Genomic DNA, 22540 nt, shown 5'->3' on the forward strand with positions numbered 1-22540 from the left:
CATTCAAAGTAAAAGAGAGAGAAGAAGAGCATCCGAGTGAATCCCAAAGCTTCCTCTCCAACTGAGTGCTGCCTCAGTGATCCTCTACCTCGTGCGAAATCAGAAGAGGGTCAAGTAAAGAAGAAGCCGAGTTCCTTCATCTACAAAACTTGTTTGAGGGCTTCTTCTCTTTACACTATTTGTTTATATTGTTATATCTGCTTGTTTAAGAAGCTTGTATTTGTTTTAAACTCTTGTTCTAATATCTTGTAACTTGATTCAATCAAGGAATTGAATCAAGGGGTTAAGGTTTGTTGGTGAGCCAAAGGAAAAACCATCGGTGTAAGGTTGTGGTTGGTGAGCCGAAAAAAACCAACTGGTTTTGATTGTGAACCCGGAAAAACAATCGAGTGGTTCTAGTCGGTGAGCCTGTGAAAACCGACCGAGTTCGTTGTGATCTCGTGAAAACAACAAGTTAGGTTGTGAGCTTGTAAAACAACCGACTGTAATCTGAGGAATTATAGTGAAATTCCCAAGAGGTCTTGGAGAGTGGATGTAGGTGCTGGGGTGCACCGAACCACTATATGTTTGTTGTGTTTGTGATGCTTTCTTTCATTATTTAATTACCTCACTTACTTAGATAAATACCTAATTGAATTGCTTGCTTAGCTCTTATCCGCGCATCCTTTAGTTGCAAGTATATTCAAATTGTTTAATCAAGTTTCATTTAATAAAACTGCATTAAGATACATTGTATTGAAATGCTTGCTTGGGAAATCTAGACTAATTGTTTATTGAGTCCGCTGCTTAATAGTTTCAATTTTGATCAGACTAGAATCAAACTGTTGCTAAGTTTAAATTCCACTGTGCATCCATACAACTTAGCTTAATTAATTGAAAAGTTTAGAAGTAGTTGAAAAGTTTTTAAAAGGCCCAATTCACCCCCCCTCTTGGGCTGTATCTACTGGGCAACAAGTGGTATCAGAGCGGGTGCTCTAAGGTTAATTGCTGATCTCACGATCAGGAGCCAAAGATCATGACAACTCAAATAGATAGTTTTCTAAGATAGGGACAATTAATTGATAGACCTCCACTATTTAATGGCATAAACTACACACATTGGAAAGCACGCATGCGCATTTTCATTCAAGCACATAACTATGATTTATGGAGTATTATAGTCAATGGGCCACACACAAGCACTAATTATGATAAGAAAATGGCTCAACAAAATTCAAAAGCCATGAAACTGTTATATTGTGCATTAGATGAGAATGAGTTTAATTGCATATCTTCTTGCACGACTGCTAAAGACATATGGAATATGCTAGAAGCTAAATATGAAAGCACTAACATTTTTAGTGAATCTAAAACTAGTTCTGAAGAAGAAGAACAGCAAACTGAAATTGAAAATCTTTGCTTTGTGGGACATGAAGATGAGGTATGTACTAGAACTCAAGTGATTACTCATTCAAAGATGAAGTACATGCCGAAACTCAATCTGATTTTACATTTGATGAACTTCATGATGCCTTTTCTGATTTGTATTTAGAATATAAGAAACTTATTTATAAGAACAAGAACTTGAATGAAAATCAAATCTTAATAGATGAAAAACTGAAACTAACTAATAAAACTGAAATCTTAATCGAGAAAAATAAAGAACTAAATCAGAAAAGCCAACTTTTCACTGAAAGCCATGATGAACTTAAGAAAAACAATGAATTGCTTTCAGAAGATAACAGAAGATTAACTAAAGAAGTTGACAAATTAAAATATGTTATTGAAAGATTTACCTTGAGCTCTGAAAAGTTGAACCTAATGATAAATAATCAAAGAGCTGAATTTGATAAAGTTGGATTGGGATATCAACCTTGGTACACCCAAAAATCTTTCAAGAATATGTTTGTTAAAACAGTTTCTAATTATTTTAAAATAGATTCTTATAATGCTGATCAACAGGAACAAAAGTTATGCAAAATCTCTTCTGTTGTTCCTAAATCTGTACATTACAAATTTGATAAACTTAAAAGGCAAAAATAGAAAACTGAAGGTTTATCTACTACTCATGTTAAATCTATATTTGTTAAATTTAATAAGAAGATGCAGAAATACATGCCTTGTAATCCTAAAATCTGCAAGCCTATGGACAAAATAGCTATTAAGAAAATATGGGTTCCAAAAGGAACAATAATAGCTAACCTGCAAGAACCCAAAAGATCTTGGGTTCTTAAGTTGAAAACCTGAATATTTTCTGCAGGTATGTCTAGCACTCAAGGCTCCAACAAAAGATGTTAATTTGGACATTGGATGCTCTAGACATATATTAAAGAATGAAACTTAAAATATACTTAAGAAAAGTAATTGAAATGAAAAGAATAATGAAATTAGTAATCCTTGCATCTCATCATTCTCTTTGCCTTAGTATCTGATTAAAACATGAATTGCAGGTATTAATCAATTTTGTGATATAGGTAATATTTTTAAAAATATAATCAAATCACTTCATTTTATAGTATGATTTACTTACTGATTGTATAAGTTGCTAAATGATTAATCAATTTATTAAGAATAACTCAATGAATTCTCTATATGCTTGATTGAGAGTTTTTATCCATGGCATTATCTTTTATTGGTCATGGACATGAGAATGTATACTTGGTATGCCTTTGAATATATGCACTATGAATACCAAGACTAAAAAAACCACTTTTGGCATATAAAATCAACTCATGCTAGTATGTACTTAACCTCAAAAGACCTTGTCATTGGCTTACTTAGATTAATTTCTATAAGGTCAAAGTTTGCTATGCATGTCATCTAGAGAAACAAACTAGAATCATTTCTAAATCTGAAAAACATTATTTCCACCTCATAGCCCTTGAAAATTCTCCACAAGAACTTATTTCTTGATTTTGTAATTGTGGATGATTTCTCAAAGCTAACGTTGGTTTTATTCTTGGCACTTAAATTGAAATATTTTCTGCTTTGGCACAAACTTACAAAAGGTTTCAAATGAAAAAGGTTTGCAAACTGTGAAAATTCATGGCACAGCTTTGAAAACCAATTTGTTGATAAGTTTTGTACAAAAAATGGTATTGAATACAATTATTCTTGCACCAAAAACACCATTGAATATAGGAGTTATAAAAACATAAAAATAGAACCCTTAAAAAATTTGTGTAATAACAATGCTTTGTGATAGTAACTTGCTTAATTGATTTTAATTAATGCTATCATCACAGCTTGTCATATTATAAGGTTTCTATTAGATCTATTTTTGAAGAAAACCCCTTATGAACTCAAAAAAGAAAAAAATCAAATGTTGCACACTTTCATGTTTTTTAGTTGTACATATTATGTTCTCAACAATAAAAGATATGCCAAATCTGATAAAACAAGTGTTTTCTTTGAAACATGTTTTATCAATAACAAATTGATATTAATAACTTGGAATATGTTTTGACTTTGCATACAAGTCTTTGCTTCACTCTTGCCTTAAAATAACTTGTATTCCAAAGCTTAATGAAAATTATTTTCAGGTGCATTTGAATTCATCTTGTGTTCTTCTGATCAAAATTTTCTTCATTAAATCAGTTCCAATGCTTGAATGTTTGAAATACTACATAAAATTTTGATAAGTAATATTAAAAAGAAATTTCAGATTTATCGTTCACAATTGTCTTTGAAATCTGAAAGTTAAATAGATTTATAAAAATGAGAAGAGATGGATATTTCTATTTAGGCAAAATGAATTGATCTTGATCTATCTTTCTACTTGCCTAACTTTGGTACATAATGTCATAATACTTGTTAAAATATCCTCCATCTTGTACCGAAACTCAATATTAAATACAAAGATTCTGAATGTGCTCTAATGTATTTGAAATATGTCTTTTCAATCGTAATGATTTAAGATGAGCTACAATGTGGAAGATATATATCTCAATTTATAATTTTGAAAGCCTTCTTGAAAATTTTTATGAAATTCAGAGTGTGATTTTGCATAAAAGCTTAAACTTAATTTAAAAATGCTTATATCGTTACATCTTTGTAACCTTAGTTATATGCTTCAATGATCGCATCATTTAGGATAATAACTCAATATGATTCCTAAATGAAAATTTTAACTTAAGAAAAATAGAATTAATTTGGATGCCTTGGTTGATTGCTCCGATACGCATCTGAAACATATCATTTCTTATCTTTAACGTGTACTAAAATTGGCCTAAATGATGTATTTTTCAATGATCTTGATTGCGAACAAATGTTTCTAAATATATGATTTTATTTTGATATTAAAAAGATTCATTGTGTTTCATGTATACATTGCTGTGAATCTGTGAGTAAGAAATTAAATTCTATAAACATTCACTTGAATGATCTTCTATATTCCTTTTTGCATGATTGTTTACCTCCATCACTAAAAGAAAAAGCTATCTTTAAAAGAGAGTGAATGCTCCTAAAGCTAGAAATATTTTAACTCACTCAAATGACTCTTAAAAGAAAGAAAATGTAATTGCTTTCGAAAGAAATTGAGCTTCAAAAGAAGTATTTTCTGGTTAATATTTCAGTACATTTTCTCAAAGATTAAGAGGAAGCATAACTTGTTCTTGAAAGATGAAAAAAAGTGATTGCTATAAATTTTGAAAAACTCTAGATCACTTTACATTCTTGATATCATAGAATTTCAGTTTTATTCACGCTTATTATTAAAATCTGAAATTCAACAAAAAGAAAAGAATGATTAAAGAAGAATGCATCTTTTGAGGAGGAGCTTTAGACATATCAATCTCTCTAGATTTTGCATCTTATTCAAAGTCACCATCATATCATGCATACCTTGAATATTTTATGAATTGATTTTGATGAACCTCTTTGTGTTGCCATTATTTATCTTAGTTATATATAGCCTATACTTTGAGTTTAATTCTAATAGGGCGTTTATTATCTCAAATGAATATGATTTGATACTTACAAATATGCTCTCAATAGGTTAAGATTGAAAATATGCTAAAATTTGTAGAAAACATATTTCAAGATTAACAATTTGAATGTTTTATTGAAAATTATCTTCAAATTCTAAACTCTTAAATAGAATGCTCAATTAAGGGGGAGAAAGAAAATTTCAGGAGGAGAGATCATATGGAACTTAATCGCATAAATTCATAACTAAAGGAGAGAGAACGAATACTAAATGAGAAGTGATCCTAATACTCTCCAATATGTATCATCTGAAATTTAAATCTGAAAATCTTTATGATATACCTTGAGGCTTGTTATTTGGTTAGTATATCTTATGCATCAACCATGAACCAAATTGCAACTCAAACAGTTGATCTTAAGTGCCTCTAATTTAATAAAAAAGGGGGAGAAAAATAAAAGTAAAAAAAAAAAACAGCTTGGTATCAATTTAAGCAGATTTTTGGTATCAAACTTTGTGCTTCATTGAATATCTTTTCAAGTTGAATTTTCATCTGTACTTAATTGGTAAATCATTTGTTGTGAAGGATTTCACCTGTCTTAGTACCAGAAATTTCCATTAGAATCTACTAATGAGTTCTTATTGGCTTGCACTGTAGAGTTTTAATCCCGTGCCAATTCATTTTAATTGATTTTGATGGTATTCTCTTTAACGGAGTAAAAGAAAGTCTTTAAAAGAGCTCCAAAAGAACCTTCAAAGCTTTGAATTTTATGTATGCTCTAAGATATATCATAAATTGCATGAATTCATATTTTGGTACTTGTGCCCCAATGCTTTTATTATCATAAAGGAACTTTGGAGTTATTAAGAATTGATGATCCAACATGATGGTATATTTTTCAAGTATATAAGTTTTGATCTTATACTCTGAAAATTAATTAGATTGCACTCATATTGTTAAATACTTAATATATTGGGCAAAAGATCTTAAATGACCAAACTTTCATACTTGTTATTAAAGATCTTTCAAAAAAAAAGGGTTAGATTTCCATTCGTGCTTTCTTTGAAGATCATTCTTGATACTCCTTGAATTAACTTAAAAAAAAAGTTCCATCTACACTTGATTTGAAAACTATCTTTGGAATCACATTCGATGTGCTTTCATTATAATTTGCTCTGAAATCATCTTAATTGGCTCTGATCTATGCTCATTAATCTTATTCTGACATTACTGCCTTGAGTTATATGATTCATATTCTTGCAATAATTCGACATGCATTGACTGAAAATCAGAGTATAATAAGGAAAAGGAATATTTGAGTATCATTTGCTGCTTCGTGCTTAATGTTTCATTATCTTGCAACCTTTTTGATGTTGTCAAAAAGGGGGAGAAATATCTGAGTATATGCTCATAATGTTTTATGTGTTGATTATGTTAAGTTGATTAAATCTAAAATATTATCATGAAGGATGTTTTAAATATGCATGTTTTCTACTTCATGCAACTTAGCTATGCATTAGTTCTAGAACACAATCTATTTTATATTACATATACTCCAAGTTTTGTCATTATTAAAAAGGGAGAGATTGCTGACCCAAAGATTGATTTTGATGATCACAAAATCTTGAAGTATAGAAAAAAGATAATTTGTTTTGCAATGAACATAGCAAGTTGGAAAAATACAAGAAGGCCTCAAAAGCTCTCAAGAAAAGTTGGAGGAAAGCCACACCTCATTGGCCCACGGTTCAAGTTCAAAGGATTCAAGTTGAAGAAGCAAACTCCAAAAAAAATTCAAAAGAACAGTCCTCGAGTCGACTCCTGAAAGTTTAGAGTCGACTCTGGCACTTTAGAATTTCAAGGAACAATGCTCGAGTCGACTCCTACTGTTCACGAGCCAACTCCTGCAGAGAACAGACAGAAAGACAGAACGATGGATTTTAGACCCTGTTAGCGAGTCGACTCCAAAAAGTTACGAGTCGACTCCGATGCTTGGCGAGTCGACTCCAGATGGTCCTGAGTCGACTCCAAAAGGAAGCAGACAAAAAGACAGAATCAGTTTCGGAAATTCTGTGAACGAGTCGACTCCAAGTGTTCCAGAGTCGACCCCCCTAGTTAGCCGAGTCGACTCCATCAAGGCCCGAGTCGACTCCGAGACAGATCAGTTCAAAAGACAGAGAATCAGTTTTTCGGTCTCTGAAAGCGAGACGTCTCTCAAAGATCTCGAGTCACCTCTCAAGTCATCCGAGTCGACTCTATGTAAATCCGAGTCGACTCGAGGAAGAAAAACAGAAAGTTGGATTTCTGGAACCCTGAGAATGAGCCGACCCCTAAGTGCCCGAGTCGTCTCCAGCTATTGGCGAGTTAACACCAGTTTGGTCCGAGTCGACCCCAGGACGAGGCATGCACTTTAATTCAAATCTGGAACAGTGGGCGAGTCGTCACCAGTAAAGCGCGAGTCGACTCCAGTAACAGCCGAGTCAACTCCAGATCGCGCGAGTCGACTTCGGTCCCAACAGATACATTATCAGAATGTGCAGACTGGTCATAACGGCTCTATTTTTGTTTCTAACGGCTAGATCTTTATTTCCACGCCATCCAAAGCTATAAAATCAAGGAGAGAGCTAGGGGAGAAGTTAAGGAAGTGGGAGAGAACACATAGGAAAGAGATTTCAAAGAGATTTCAAGAGAAACCTCTTAAAAGCACAAAAGGACCATTCAAAGCAAAAGAGAGAGAAGAAGAGCATCCGAGTGAATCCCAAAGCTTCCTCTCCAACTGAGTGCTGCCTCAGTGATCCTCTACCTCGTGCGAAATCAGAAGAGGGTCAAGTAAAGAAGAAGCCAAGTTCCTTCATCTACAAAACTTGTTTGAGGGCTTCTTCTCTTTACTCTATTTGTTTATATTGTTATATCTGCTTGTTTAAGAAGCTTGTATTTGTTTTAAACTCTTGTTCTAATATCTTGTAACCTAATTCAATCAAGGGATTGAATCAATTTGTTGGTGAGCCAAAGGAAAAACCAACTGTGTAAGGTTGTGGTTGGTAAGCCGGGAAAAACCAACTGGATTTGATTGTGAACCCGAAAAAACAATCAAGTGGTTCTAGTCGGTGAGCCTGTGAAAACCGACCGAGTTCGTTGTGATCTCGTGAAAACAACAAGTTAGATTGTGAGCTTGTAAAACAACCGACTGTAATCTGAGAGATTATAGTGAAATTTTCAAGAGATCTTGGGGAGTGGATGTAGGTGCTGGGGTGCACCGAACCACTATATGTTTGTTGTGTTTGTGATGCTTTCTTTCATTGTTTAATTACCTCACTTACTTAGATAAATACCTAATTGAATTGCTTGCTTAGCTCTTATCCGCGCATCCTTTAGTTGCAAGTATATTCAAATTGTTTAATCAAGCTTCATTTAATAAAACTGCATTAAGATACATTGTATTGAAATGCTTGCTTGGGAAATCTAGACTAATTGTTTATTGAGTCCGCTGCTTAATAGTTTCAATTTTGATCAAACTAGAATCAAACTGTTGCTAAGTTTAAATTCCACTGTGCATCCATACAACTTAGCTTAATTAATTGAAAAGTTTAGAAGTAGTTGAAAAGTTTTTAAAAGACCCAATTCACCCCCCCTCTTGGGCTGTATCTACTGGGCAACACCCTCTCCCTCCGTTTCGAACCAATTTACTGAACTATACCAGTAAGTGGCCGGTCTGGTCAGTACGCCCCGAACCTAGTTCAGTAAACCTTGTTTACATGGTCTGCCATACCGAACCAGACCATACTTATAACCTGGCGCGCGTTCCTTCTGATTGGGTTGATCTGCCTCCTCCTGACTATACTTATGATCCGGATATCTACAAGAGCCATCGGTACTCGTCCTAATTTTAGATATCCGAGAGTGCTTCAAATGTATGTAAATGATTGTATCTTAATTTGAAGATATTTTGTGTCATTTTATTATTTGGAACGGAAGTAATAACATGCATCATCTATGTTTCAACCCTAAATTTAAACATAGAAACATCAAAAATCATGAAAAAAACAATAAAAAAACATCAAACTTTACTTAATTTAAGATCCAATAGAGACAACACTTAAAAAAAGAATGGAACCCAAAACCCAGCTCACCGTACCGGTCGGTACGGTACCGGTACCGGCCGGTACGGCGAACCTTGCCTTGTTATATGCATACATTGACCATTATTCAAGTTTAATTATGCCTAAGGCTTAAATTGTGTTTTCTTCAGGGATTTGAAAAACTTATCATTATCTCAAATTTAAACCAAAACTATCCCCAATCACATGCGGGAGAACAAGATTAAAAGGAGAAAAGGAGATGGTTGCAGCAGTGTTCTGCAGTAATCCTTTATGCTTCTAATTCAACACCTTCAACCTGCCACCAACTGTTGGTTCCCTCTCCAATAATCTTCAAATTATTATGAAATACAAATGCAAACTCAATGCCAACAAGTAGTGCACCATCATCTATCTTTCTTCCCCGTCTTCCCTGTTTTGTCAAATATTCTTAGAACTATGGTGGGAGATTTTGTTATAGGATTACTCATTCTTTCTTCTGCCAACGTATTAGAATAGGATTATCTTGTGAAACTAAAACTTGTTTTGTATGACATATATCCCTCAATTATATTGATTTAGTATTTTTTGTAAATTTAATTGGGTACTATAATAGAGGCCTCATTTGGTTCGTGGGAAGAATTTTTCCTTACTGGACTGGGTGAGTATATGATGCTTGGAAAAGTGGTTTTTGCATGTTTGGTTGACCATGGAAAAGTAGCACATTCCAAAGTGGCTTATGTTTGATTGAGCATCTATTTTCCTGCGAAAATTGTGTAAAATATCTGTTATGCCCTTAATAAAGAGAAAGACCTTAACCCATTATATCTAAAAGCTTAAAGGCACTTTTGGAAAAAAAATTATCCCAATTCCTAAAAGGTGGGGATTAGAAACCATGTCCCATATGGATTTTTTTTTCTATGAAATATGGGAATCTTATTCCCATGGGAAAGCTACTTTTCCATCTCTCTTTTTTGAAAACTCCAACCAAACATGAAACATTTCTCCATTTTCCTATTGTCCCCACTTCCCCCCTCCTTTTCCCACAAACCAAATGAGTCCAGATTGCTAGTCATTATCATCAAGGATTTAGGTCTTGGCAAGACGGTGGGACATCTACTATCCCAAATGGCGGAAAGTACACATCCTTTTCCATGCGAAAATCATGGTTGTCCTACAAGATTTGAAATTTGAATCATTGATAATTCGCCCTCTTAGTTAAAATCCAAGATCTGCAACTACCCGTGAAAAAGATTAGATGGAACTTTAAGCTTGAAACTAGAAACCCCACCAATATAGCCATGAAGAAGGAGAGACCAAGACATTATTGATTGTCAACCATCATAATACCAAATAATAAGAGGCCCCTCCAACTTAGCTAAAATACAAGACAACCATTAGCCACAAGGATAGCGACCCTTCTACACCTCCCATCACTAAGTGGTGAAGAGGTCAAAGGATAATGAGTTGGTTCAAGGTTTGATAAAGAGGAGGATTCTAGAGAAAGGAGTTAGTGTGATTTTAGATGCATTTTTAAGGACAACATAAGCCATTCAGTCTATGGTTGAACCGAGAACCCATAACCACCACAGTTGTTTGGTTTGGGTCACCTAGTTCACAACATTACTAATACTGAAATATCAACACTAACAACCTAAACTACAACTTTGGGAGACATTAACCTTGTACATGTTATAGCATCCTTAATTTGCAACATTGTACTCCCATATATACCTCAACACGAGCATCTATCAGCCTATAGTTCCATCTGAAACATGGTTTGCCATACCGGCCTAGACCGAGCAGTACCGAGCATACCATACCACACCAGTTCGGTACCGGTACCCAGAATGGGTGGCATACCAACACTCGGTATGCCAAAAAAATTTCATACCGTACTGACAGTGCTAATGTGGCACCGATACGAGGTCCACTACCAAGAAGGCGAACCTTGATCTGAAAGGTCCACTAAGTCATTTAGACAATTGCTTGAGGCTTTCAATCAGAGTTGGAAAATCACGTGATCAACATCTACTAGGAGAGCTACACCATCATCATTGATTGTTCCAAAAACAGCACTGAAATGACCCTCATCTTTGATGCCTCACTTTAAGATTCATTTGAGATCATCCAACAGATCTAGTACCTAATTTATTCTTAAATATGTTTTGCTAATAGCCTAATATGTTCCGTGTTATACTATCAATACTAAAAAATTTCTATTGCTCATATGTTCTGTTTTATGCTATCTATTATAAAAAATTTCCATGACGAAGTACTATGGTTCAATGCACCTTGAATTAGGGAACATGTATTATTGACAATTGATCTCATTTACCTATCCAGTTGTATATGCATTTACTACATATATGTTCGTTAGTGTGTTATCACCATATCAATTTTGTCAGCCTTTGTAAATTTGTATGATCATCCAATTTCTATATTCGAAACTGTACACTCATTTGAACATTTTCCCAAATTTCAGAAAGCTTACCATTGCAACTCAATTTAGCTGTTCTTTTCCTCTAGTTTTCCAATATTAAAACAACTGCTCCTTTACCATGTTTATCCTGAAAAAAATCCTGATGACGATTGGAGAATATTATACACACGCGTGCGCACACACACACAAATACATACATACATGCACACATTTTCATGTATATATATATATCAAGGAATACTGAACTGGCCCATACCGGCCGGTTCAGTACGGCTTTAACCGGTCCAGTTCGGTGTTAAAAATTAGTACCGGCCCATACCGGTCGGTACCGGCTAACCGTACCATCCCGTACTAGTTCCAAATTTTTTTGGAGCTTTTGGATGCGTGAACCAAACCAAACCAAATCTTAACATCTATGTTTTACAATTTATCAAAAAGAAATCTCTAATAAGAAAAAATGGTTTCCTATTCTTGAGCCAGTGAAGGTAGTTCCACATGGTATTTCTGCAGCAATGACATTAGCATCCAGTAAAAATTAATGATCAGTTACTTATAAACCATGAAGCACATGATGCCTCCAAAACCAACATTAGTTGAGGATATGTAGGAGTCAGATGAGAAAAATGAAAAATCCTATAACCACATGTAACATTCCAAAGTATCTAAGAGTTAAGAGGCAATAACAACAGCCATAGCATTAGAGAAACTGAAATGTCACCCAAATCAAGAGCAGGAACAGTGAAGTTTCAACAGTCAGGAGCTGAACCTGCCAACTTACTTGAGGGAATGTGTCTCAAAATTGTCTATAGTCAGTGGAATAGCACCATCACCATGTTCTTCTTCAATTTCATCTCCATGATTTTTCAGATTTGGAATAGGGCCTGAGTAGACCTCATATCCAGTAGGCTTTAAATTTGAATCTATTGAAAACTTTCGGACAGTTTTTGTTATGTTCAACCTGTACTGGAAATTACAAAATGTTGAATTGTATTACCAATTTACCATTCATGCTAAAGAGTGAAAATATCCAGACAAAGGACATTAAAATTTATAATATATGGAAATAATTGATAAGAATGAACAAACATGTTTTATGCATTTTGATGATCAAGTTTGTAATTTCAAAATAAAGACTTACCAGCAAGGCTCGCCGTCTTGGTACCGGACCCTGTACTAGTGCCACACTAGCACAGTGTCAGTACAGTATGGTATAGAGTTTTTCGGCATACCGAGTGTCGGTACGCCATCCATACCGGGTACCGATATTGAACTATGCTTATCAGTGCACAACATTAAATTATAACTTTAGAACAACAATTTTTAAAAGTCATCCGCTAGCTTATTGGTGGATCTTAAAATACCACTTCGTTCACAGACGGTCACACTTGCAACATCCATAAGCCTAAGCAATGAAAACACAAGGATCACCTCCCATGGTGATGTACAAGTAACATATTTTTCATTTTCAACATCCAAGAACAATTTTATTGATGAACCGTAGCATGGCTTCAAGAAGAAAATGAAAACCGAGTTTAGAAAACAAGCATATGAGGGCATAGACCAAGGAATGCTAACCTGACCCGTACAGGCCGGTTCAGCCCGTACTCTGACCGGTCCAATTTGGCGTTAAAAAACGGTATCGACCCGTACTGATCTGAACCGGCCCCCGCACCAGTCTGTACCAGCCCATACCAGCTAGGCCAAATTTTTTTTGGACTTTTGGAGGCCAAAATAGTGGTATCGGTTTGGTACCAGTTCGAACTAATCCGAACCAGTACCGAATCGGTCCGATGGCCAATCTATATACCTACCGGTACCAATTTAGCGATCCTTGGCATGGACACAAATGGAATCGACACTATATAGTGGTGAAACCAAGGTCTGCTATGCTAGAACTGGGGGTCGGACCAGTTGCCCAATGGCACGGGTCAATACTGTGAGATACGGGCTGAAGTCGGCAGCCCCAGCCGACTTCAGCCCCGTTCTTTTCGAGAAGAGCCGGAATAGAGGATCGCGAACGCGATCCTCTCGGCTCCTTCGGGGGCAATCGGGGCGACGGCGTCGCGGGCATCCCGCGGCACCCCTTCCTCCAGCTAATCCGCAGCCAATCTGGCTGCGGATTTCGTTCGACCGCCGTGATTCACGTGGCGGAGAGCCGTTATCGTAGGGCTATAAAGCCCTTTTCTTTTCCCCTCCTCCCAGATCACCTCTGAGCCTCCTCCTCTCCCTCTCCTTCCTATCCTCTCCCTCTCCTTCCTCTGCTTCCGCTTCCCAAGTGGCCGGCGAGTCGCTTCGGCCAACCACCATCACCACCCGAGCCTCCCCTATTTTGAGATCTTCTTCATCTTCGGAAAGCACTGCCGCCGCCGCTGCTTGACCACCGGATCGAGCCGCTCCTCTGCTGAGATTCCTCCTCTCCACCGCCTCCACGGTGAGCCTCCCTTCCCTCTGTTCTTCTAACTTTAACTAAACCAAAGCCAATCCCTTTCTTTGTTCTGGACACAACCGAGATCTCTCGGTTTTCCTTTGACGTCGGCCGCCGCAGCGGCCGGCTGGCCGTCGACCGGGAGATGGCCCCCGGCCATCCAGGCCGGCCACCCCGCCAGCGCCCTTCCTCTCCCGTCTTTCCTTCTTCCCCTGTCCGTGGGGGTTTGGGGAAGGAGGCCCATCACGGGCCAAACCGGGTCCGTTGGGCCCTGTCCATTTTAGGCCCAACTTGGGACCAGTGTAGTCTGGTTGGGCCCAGTTGGGCAGTACACTTGTGGGCCCAACTTGGGCCCAGTGCAGATCCCGGAACCCGGAACCCGAAACCCGAAATCCGAAACCCGAACCCGGAACCCGGAACCCGAAACCCGAAACCCAGTTCAACTCCAAACTCGAACCCGAAACCCGAACCCGAACCCGAGCCCATTTGGCCAGTAAAGGAAAATTTTGCAGAAAAGCCCTTGATAGTAATTATTTCATAAAAGAGTCTTCTGCAATTTAGGTTTGATCCCTCTAAGAAAGTTGTATTACATAAAGATCCTCAAATATGTTATTTAGTCCCTTTACTCAAGTTTTATTATAGAACAGTACCCTGTAATTAAGTATTAGTCCTTGCAATGAATTTTATTGCATAAATAATCCATTAGAGACCAACTTTGGGGGCCTTATTGGGCTGGATCTATGCGGGCCCATTGGGTCGTGTCCGATGTGGGCCCTATCGAGTCATGCCCATTATAGGCCAACTTTGAGCCCTGTTGGACTGTGTCCAATAGTATTATTTTTGGTTTTGCTTAGCTCTAAAATTAACACAGAGATTAATTAAATTTAAACAGGTGAACTTGATCCGCTTATCTGAAGTAGGAGTTAAGCGAGAAGAAGTAACTTAATACTTCAAGTGTGATTTCCAAATTATTTGATAAACTGATTAAGTTTTGACATATATTTTGTATTCAGTAAAATGGATCAGGCATGTTAAAATTTTATTTGAAAATCATGTTATATGCTCTGAAATCCGTAAAATATGACTGGACAGTTTATGAAATCTATTTTTGTATATATGCAATCTCAGCATGGCTATGACCTGTCCTGTTCTGTTCCAGCCCCGCCAATGGGGATTATATGTTGGACCTGTCGACTTGTAATCTGCGAGGAACCGGTTTCGACACCGCGCCACCGATGATTAGAATAGTGGTTTTTGGATACCGTTGCCACCGGTGACTAACAATAGTGGTTTCTGGCACTCCGTGCAACCCATGCCACTGGGTTACGTGGCCGTAGTCTTTTATGTTGAGATTCTGGTATCAAAGTTTTTGGAAAAAGGATAATAAATTTTGAAAACAGTAAAACGATGTTATTTATGATTTATTCCAGACATTATCATGTATTTCGATCTGATATGCTCTGACCCCACTATAGGGTATTTTGTTGCTTACTGGGCTAGTGTAGCTCATTATTCTTTTTTCTATTTTTCAGGTCCAGAGACTTGATCGTACGGGATTGGGGGAGTGCGTTAGATTTTCCGATGATTCCTTCAGTTATTGGCATTTTAGTTAGATTAGCTTGGACATTTGAATTATGTTGGCATATGCTATTTTGAAATTTTGTAAGACTGCTTTTGACTGACTTAAATAATTACGTCATTTTAAGCATTTGTATTTGCTTTGATATGATCTGCTGCCTGTGCGGTCCACCGTGCGGGCGTGCGGCGTCTGCCGCGCCTCGGGCTCGGGGCGTGACAAATACTCCCCCATACCGTTCCATGCCAGGCCCCTACCGTTTCATGCCACCAACACAGTAAAGGAGGTTGGGGAGAGAGAACGGCAGAGAGGAAAAGAGGGAGAGAAGGGAGAAAGAGGGAGGGAGAGAGGAGGGTGGCGGAGGCCGACGGAGGGCTAGCGGTGCCCCTCCTCCGCCTCCTCTGCGCGTTGTCATGCCCCGGATCCGGATCCGTGACACGGCCGTGCTACTGCCGACTACCGCCTAGAATAGCACGAAGCCTCATACATGGGTAACAGGTAGCCAAAACAATTAAACTTTCATATATTAAAGTATTTTCGGTACAACCTGCTGATTAATACAAAATACAGAGCTTCTACACAGTTTATGTATACAAAAGTATATTTGTTTAATTCCAAAAGAAAGAAGCCCTGATATAAAAGAAAAATGTCTCTAACTGCGATCACTGGTGAAAATCTGAAAGAAAATATAAATGAACGGGTAGAGCTACACGGCTCAGTAAGTAATCCTGCATAATCTTATCGGATCAACTATAATGCAAAACATGTTTAAACAGGATTTGAGAAGCTGACATGTACATTACCTAACAATTCATCATGATAAAACATTTATACTGAGTAAACAAATCCATGTTTTATATCAACAAAAATTTTCATAAAAATACATATATCGTAAAAATCGTACCCTCGGCATACCATGGTTTATACTTTATACTCTCGGATGCTACTGCGAAGTCATTATCGGCCACTGGCGGGGCCCCCTCAGTTTTTTATCAGCCACTGGCGGGGCCGGCTCAGTCATTCTCGGCCACTGGCAAGGCCGGCTCAGTTGCATTCGGTCAGTAGCATCTAAGAGCCCATTAACAGTACCTCTTGCAAGTAGTACCTCTTGGATGCTACGGCGAATTCATTAACGGTCACTAGCGGGACCAGCTTAGTTTTTTATCAGCCACTGGCGGGGCCAGCCCAGTTTTTTATCAGCCACTGGCGGGGCCGGCCCAGTTGCATTCAGCCCATAGCATCAAGAGCCTATAGTACCTCTTGCAAGCAGTACACTTAGCTAGATGCAATTGCTATATCAACTTGCATGCATGATACTTTAATATCAGCATAAACATGATGCATGCATCGCCATAAATTATGAAATCACGCATGTTACTTTTTCATAGTATGCTATACATGAAGTATGTATATGAACAATACTTAGAAAATCTTAATCAACATGATGCTCACATGATCCTTATTAAGATTAAAGAATAAGCTACTTGCATACACATAACTTATACATTGATAATTCATGTAACATAACATGATCCATAAAAGATTAAGGCAAGTTACTTACATACGTGATCCATAGAAGATAGGATAGGTTACTTACAGTAGTTCGTTATCCGAATTTCTTAAGTCCAGATGATAGATCTTTAATCATCTAAAACCACATCATAAGAGTCATATTGTTCTCTATTTATTTATTATAGAATTTAGTTCATCTTACTATGGACTTGCTTGGATCCCATCCAAGGATCTTAGCCCAATCCAATTTACCCAATTTGAAGCCTTTGGGGTTCAATTAAAGCCAAATTGGGTCCTCATGGATTAATTGGGCTTTTAATAAAAGGGTTGGGCCTGATTTATGATTAAGTTCAGCCTTTTCTAGCCAATTTGGCCTTTTAATTTGGTCAATAGACTTAGTCCCAAGCTTAATTGGGCTTAAATTTTGGTTTAGGGTCAATGTGGCTCATTTGGGCCTGAGTCTGGGTCAGCCCGAGATCAATTTGGCCTTCTGTTAGTTTAATTGGACTTGAACTGGGCCTAATTTCAAATTAATTGGGTCTGTCAGTTCAATTGGGCTTGATTGGGTTCGGATTTAACCCAATTTGCTCAATTAGGTTCGTTTAGACTCAGTTAGGTTCAGACCCGACATCATTTGGGCTTGAATTTAACCCATTTTATTCAATTGGGTTCAGTTCAATTCTTATTGGGTTTACTAAACCCGTTTTTCTTTATTTGGGCCTAACGGTTTTTGGACCCGAACCTGGATCCGACCCGTTAGGCAGACCCGCTTAAGGGGTCTTTCTCGGGTCTTCCAGAGGCTTCGCCTCTTCGTCTCCCGCTCCCCTCTCTCTTCCGGTCTCTCCCTCTCTCTCCGTCTCTCTCTCTCTCCCTCGTCTCCACCGAAACCCTAGCCACTCCGACCGAAACCTTCAGCCTTCTCCTCCTCCGGCCTCTTCCTCTTCCCCACTGCCCTCCGTCTCCTCCCCTTCCTCTTGCTAGCAACCTGGGGAGGGGTGAGACTCCCTCGACCCACCAGCCGAGGCGGTGCTTCCACCTCGGAGCAGTAGCGGGCGGGAGGCCGGCCCTTCCTCTTCTCCGAAGTGATGCCGGAGAAGAGGAGGGCCGGGAGGTGGGGCCGAGGCCCGATCTCCTCCAGGAGGTCCTCACCTGCTCCGACTACGGCAAGGTAAAGCCGCCGACCGAGGATGAAGCCTCAAGGGTCCAGTAAGCCCCCCCTTTTTTTTGTTTGTTTGTTTATTTACCTTCTTCCTCTTCCTTTTCCCTTTTTCCATTTTTTTTTTATAACGGCGCCACCACCTCTTCACCGGAGAAGAGGTGGGGGCTCGGCTGGGGCTGGCGGCCTTGTGGCCGCGTCTGATGCCGGCTCGGCCAGACCTGGCGGCCCGTGGCCGCCCCTGTGCCCTAGGGCAGCCGCAGCTAAGGCTGCGGTGCCCTATTCACAAGCAGGCCGAGTCCAGTTGGGCTCGGCCCAGATGCACACCGAGCCTAGGCCTGGGCCGGACCTGGGTCATTCTCAGGCCGGCCCGCGGCCTGTAAGTCCAGCCCGTGGTGGAGTCCGGCGGTCTTTCCCCTGTGCCAGGGTCTTCTCCTCTCTGTTTCACTGTTGACACCGGGGGGAGAAGTACTTCACAGAGCAATGCCCACCCCTCTTACCTCATTTGAACCCTATCTACTTAAGGGAAATACATCTTACCTTGCTTCGGTTGGTTGCAGCCGAGCAGTATCACCTTCACGCAACCCCTCCTTCCTCTCCTAGGGCTTTAGAGCTCCTTTAGCCTCCAACTCCAAAGGTCCGGCTTCTCTGGTGCAGTACTCCAGAGGGCTAGAGGTTAAGAGGGTATAGTAAAACGTGGGTTAGCAAGCTGAGGGTTTATATAATATAGCCTAAAAAATGACCCCTTGGAGAGGTGGCATCCTCTCCTTCCCCCTTGCTCCGGGAGCCTCCAGCTGCCCACCTTCCTTAGGCCAGCTAAGTCCTCCATTAACCGAGGATGAGAGGTGGGGGGCTCCTAATTTGCATGGTTAAGGGCCAATAGCTGGCCTTCTCTCTACTGGCCAGTTGGGGCCTGTCATTTCTGCCCTCAGGCGTGAGGTGGCAGCCATTCATGGGCTGCCATCCATGGGTCCAATACGGCCCACAATACCTGGCCCAAATACCCTCAAACTGGGCCTCAAAAGTATTGGGCCCAGTTAGTATTGGGCCCGGACATTACATTCTTCTCCCCTTAAATAAATTTCGTCCTCGAAATTAAACATACCTCAATTCTCGAAGAGCTGGGGGTAACTCTGACGCATCTCTTCTTCCAGTTCCCAGGTAGCTTCCCTTTCAGTGTGATTGGTCCACTGGACTTTAACGTAGGAAATGGTGTGCCTTCGGAGAATCTGTTCTTTTCTATCAACGATGCATAGGGGAACCTCTTCATATGTCAAATCTTCATTTATTTGCAGAGGTTCATATGGCACCACATGGCTAGGATCCGGAATGTACCTTCATAGCAGAGAGACATGAAAGACATCGTGTGTGCCTGATAGCTCTGGAAGCAAGGCCAACTTGTAGGCAACCTTGCCTACTCTGGAAATAACCTCGAATGAACCGATATAGCGAGGACTTAACTTGCCGTGTCTCCCAAATCGAGTAACACCCTTCGACGGAGAAATTTTTAGGAAGACAAAGTTCCCCTCCAAAAATTCCAATGCCCTTCTCCATTTGTCAGCCCCTCTTTTCTGTCTGTCCTGGGCAGCCTGAAGCCTTCGCTTAATTAGAAGCACTTTATCTCTAGTATGCTGAACCAGTTCAGGACCCAGTAACTTCCGCTCCCCGACACCATCCCAATGTAGAGAAGATCGGCATTTTCTTCCATAGAGCTCTTCATATGGAGCCATCTAAATGCTGGAATGGTAACTATTGTTGTAAGCAAACTCTACTAGAGGTATATGATTATCGCAGTTTCCACCTAGATCCATAGTACAAGCTCTCAACATGTCCTCCAGAGTTTGGATTATCCCAGTTTCCACCTAGATCCACAGTAGCCCAGGAATCAACTTTTGGGAAGAAGGAACCCACGGACAGGGAAGGCACGGGAAGGAAGAGGCTTCTTTCCGTAACCTACTCTGGTACCAAAGCTGATATCGGATAGCAGGGAAAGAAGGAAAGAAAGGAGAGAGGAGGGAGGAAGAGGAAGAACTAAGTTTCGCACCTAGCCCCGCTCGGTTTCAAACGCCAGAGCTAAAGAAAGGAATTCAGAATTTTTTTATTCATAGCATAATCCTAAACGATGTACGGTCCAAGATATTTATAAGATCCAGAAAATGCAAAAGACCCTTAAAAGGAAACCAATCTCACAAAAGATCTTCAAAATAACGAAATACCAAAATAAGTCCTAAAGGTTGTCAAATAACAAAATACCCTAATAAGCCTAAATAAAATAAAATCACTCCAACCATAACAAAACTGGCTGAACCATTCTCCTGCGGCGACTGTAGACTCGAGTGAGGGACGATCTGGCACTGGTGTCCGTACCAAAAAGGCTGACCAAACATCACTAAAAACATTGATTGTTGTGATCTTCAAACCTGTAAAGTGTATTTAATTATGTGAAAATTAGAGATTTGACGCATGCTGGTTTCATGGTGAAAAGCTGGATGTGAACTTAAAGCATGTCCTCATATCAGTGTTCCTTTTCTCTTTCACACATTAACCAATTCTTTTTCCCAACATCCTTCGATGAGCTCATTATTCATTTGTGTGTTTGTAAGGCTTTTTCCAATTAATTAATTGAGGTCTTCTCCCTTTTCCATGGCCTGGATAATGCAAGTTAGGAAATAAAAGGCAAATACCCATTATTTGGCTATTTATATTTCATATCTTCATCCATTACAAAGCATACAAGGAATGCATAAACTAATCGAGCCAATAGTCAAGCGAGCTGGAACCAAGTTCATAAGGTAGAACATAATTGTTAATAGTAGGAGAATGTAATTCCTTAGGACCTGTTTGGATGATTGGGCTGAAAATCCCATTAGATTCTTAGATTAGGCCAGTACAACCAGCAAAATCATCCAAACAGGCCCCTAGTTGAGCAGCACCCCACTTCTTAACTATTCACCTCTATTTAAAGGTCATAGGTCACAAATCCAACATATTCTGGTAAACATAATCTTTGCAAGTTAATATGAAGAACAGAAAAGAATGCTCATCAATGAATGTGACAGTGTGGACTGCAGAGATTTACAATTTTGATGTCCGTTGGTCATTTAGTTTATCTAGCATAACCAAAGATGCTTACATTTCTAACTAAACTTTCTACATAACTAAGAGCTAACATCATCCAGTTATAACAAAGAATCACATTTGACATTTACAATTGAGAAATAAAATAAAATAGATAGTAATATGGAAAAATAATCAATGAATTTAAGGGAAAAGCATGCAAATAATATGATATGAAATGCAACACAATATAACATAACAAAACATCATGTAATATGTTAAATTGTATGTAATATCACATATATAAAAACAGGGAGATGTGAGCTAATAATTAAACCAAAACCTATCAGTGCAAGAAAAATATATGTTTAATGATCTATAACTAAGAATCCACACCAATAGTCATGATCTAGTTATGATGACAAGAATTATAGTTTCCTACTTTCCTCTATTTATGGTTTAACGATAAAATATCCAATCTGTACTTGTGGCTTTTAAAATCAGTAGAATATGATGAAATGTGTGGCTATGAACTTGCATGACCAATATGACCTCCAACATGGTGGACCATAATGATCTCATACATTTCCACGAATATATTAGGCCTTTTAACTAGCAGCACAAAACGCAAGGTCTGCCATAATGATCTGCAACATTTTCAAATGCCTAACAACAGAATTCTATGACTCATTCACGAGTTCTCTGATTATTACCAATGTTTTCATCAAAGTTTATGATAGAATTAATATTGAAATCATGTTGTTATGAACCCCTAGTACTTCTGCAAACAATTTAATATTTTTGTGTGAATGTGTCAAATATTATTCAAAAAGCTTTTAGTCATTGAAATTAAAATTTTATCCTCTGAGATAATATGAAATTCAAGAATGGGATAATAATTTTTATCCTTGGAAAAGTTATCCCAGATCCCAAATTTTTAAGTTTGATTAAGTGCGTGAAGCTAAAAATCAGTCATTTTGGAAGTCCTATTGCAATGGATCGAGTGGACATAAAATACATAGTATCGTAGGGATAGGATGTGAAATTGCACAGTGGGCCACAAAAATAAAGAAAAAGGTGGGTCGTCTGATATCAGATTTATGGATATTTATTACCTACATAGTGGTATAAATATGATGACAATAGTCCAATAAAATAAAATATGCATTCAATAAAATAAGATATTGTACTATACCACACTAATACAAAAATTCAGTTGTTACTTATGATCCTGCCGGACAATTCAACTAGAGAACAAGAGACAGGATAGAAAAGGAAGCAGCAACAAACACAAAAACAAATCACAAAAACTTACTGTTCCCAATACATCGCTCACATCAACTGATGCAAATTCACATGATAATGAAGGAAAACTACAATAAACATTGAAAAAA

At 38.6% G+C, this 22540-nt stretch overlaps 1 protein-coding gene across 1 annotated transcript in view; it reads right to left on the bottom strand.

The window, feature by feature from the left end:
* Window positions 1–22540, bottom strand: part of LOC103723925 (protein disulfide isomerase-like 5-4) — a 75648-nt gene that overhangs the window by 39153 nt on the left and 13955 nt on the right. The window contains exons 4-5 of the mRNA XM_008815023.4: window positions 22462–22519; window positions 12199–12383 (exon numbers count right to left, since the gene is read on the bottom strand). Coding sequence (XP_008813245.1) covers window positions 12199–12383; window positions 22462–22519 — 243 coding nt within the window. The remainder of the gene's footprint in view (window positions 1–12198; window positions 12384–22461; window positions 22520–22540) is intronic.

This window comes from Phoenix dactylifera, unplaced genomic scaffold (assembly GCF_009389715.1).
Source record: "Phoenix dactylifera cultivar Barhee BC4 unplaced genomic scaffold, palm_55x_up_171113_PBpolish2nd_filt_p 000100F, whole genome shotgun sequence".
In the NCBI taxonomy this organism is placed as follows: Eukaryota; Viridiplantae; Streptophyta; class Magnoliopsida; order Arecales; family Arecaceae; genus Phoenix; species Phoenix dactylifera.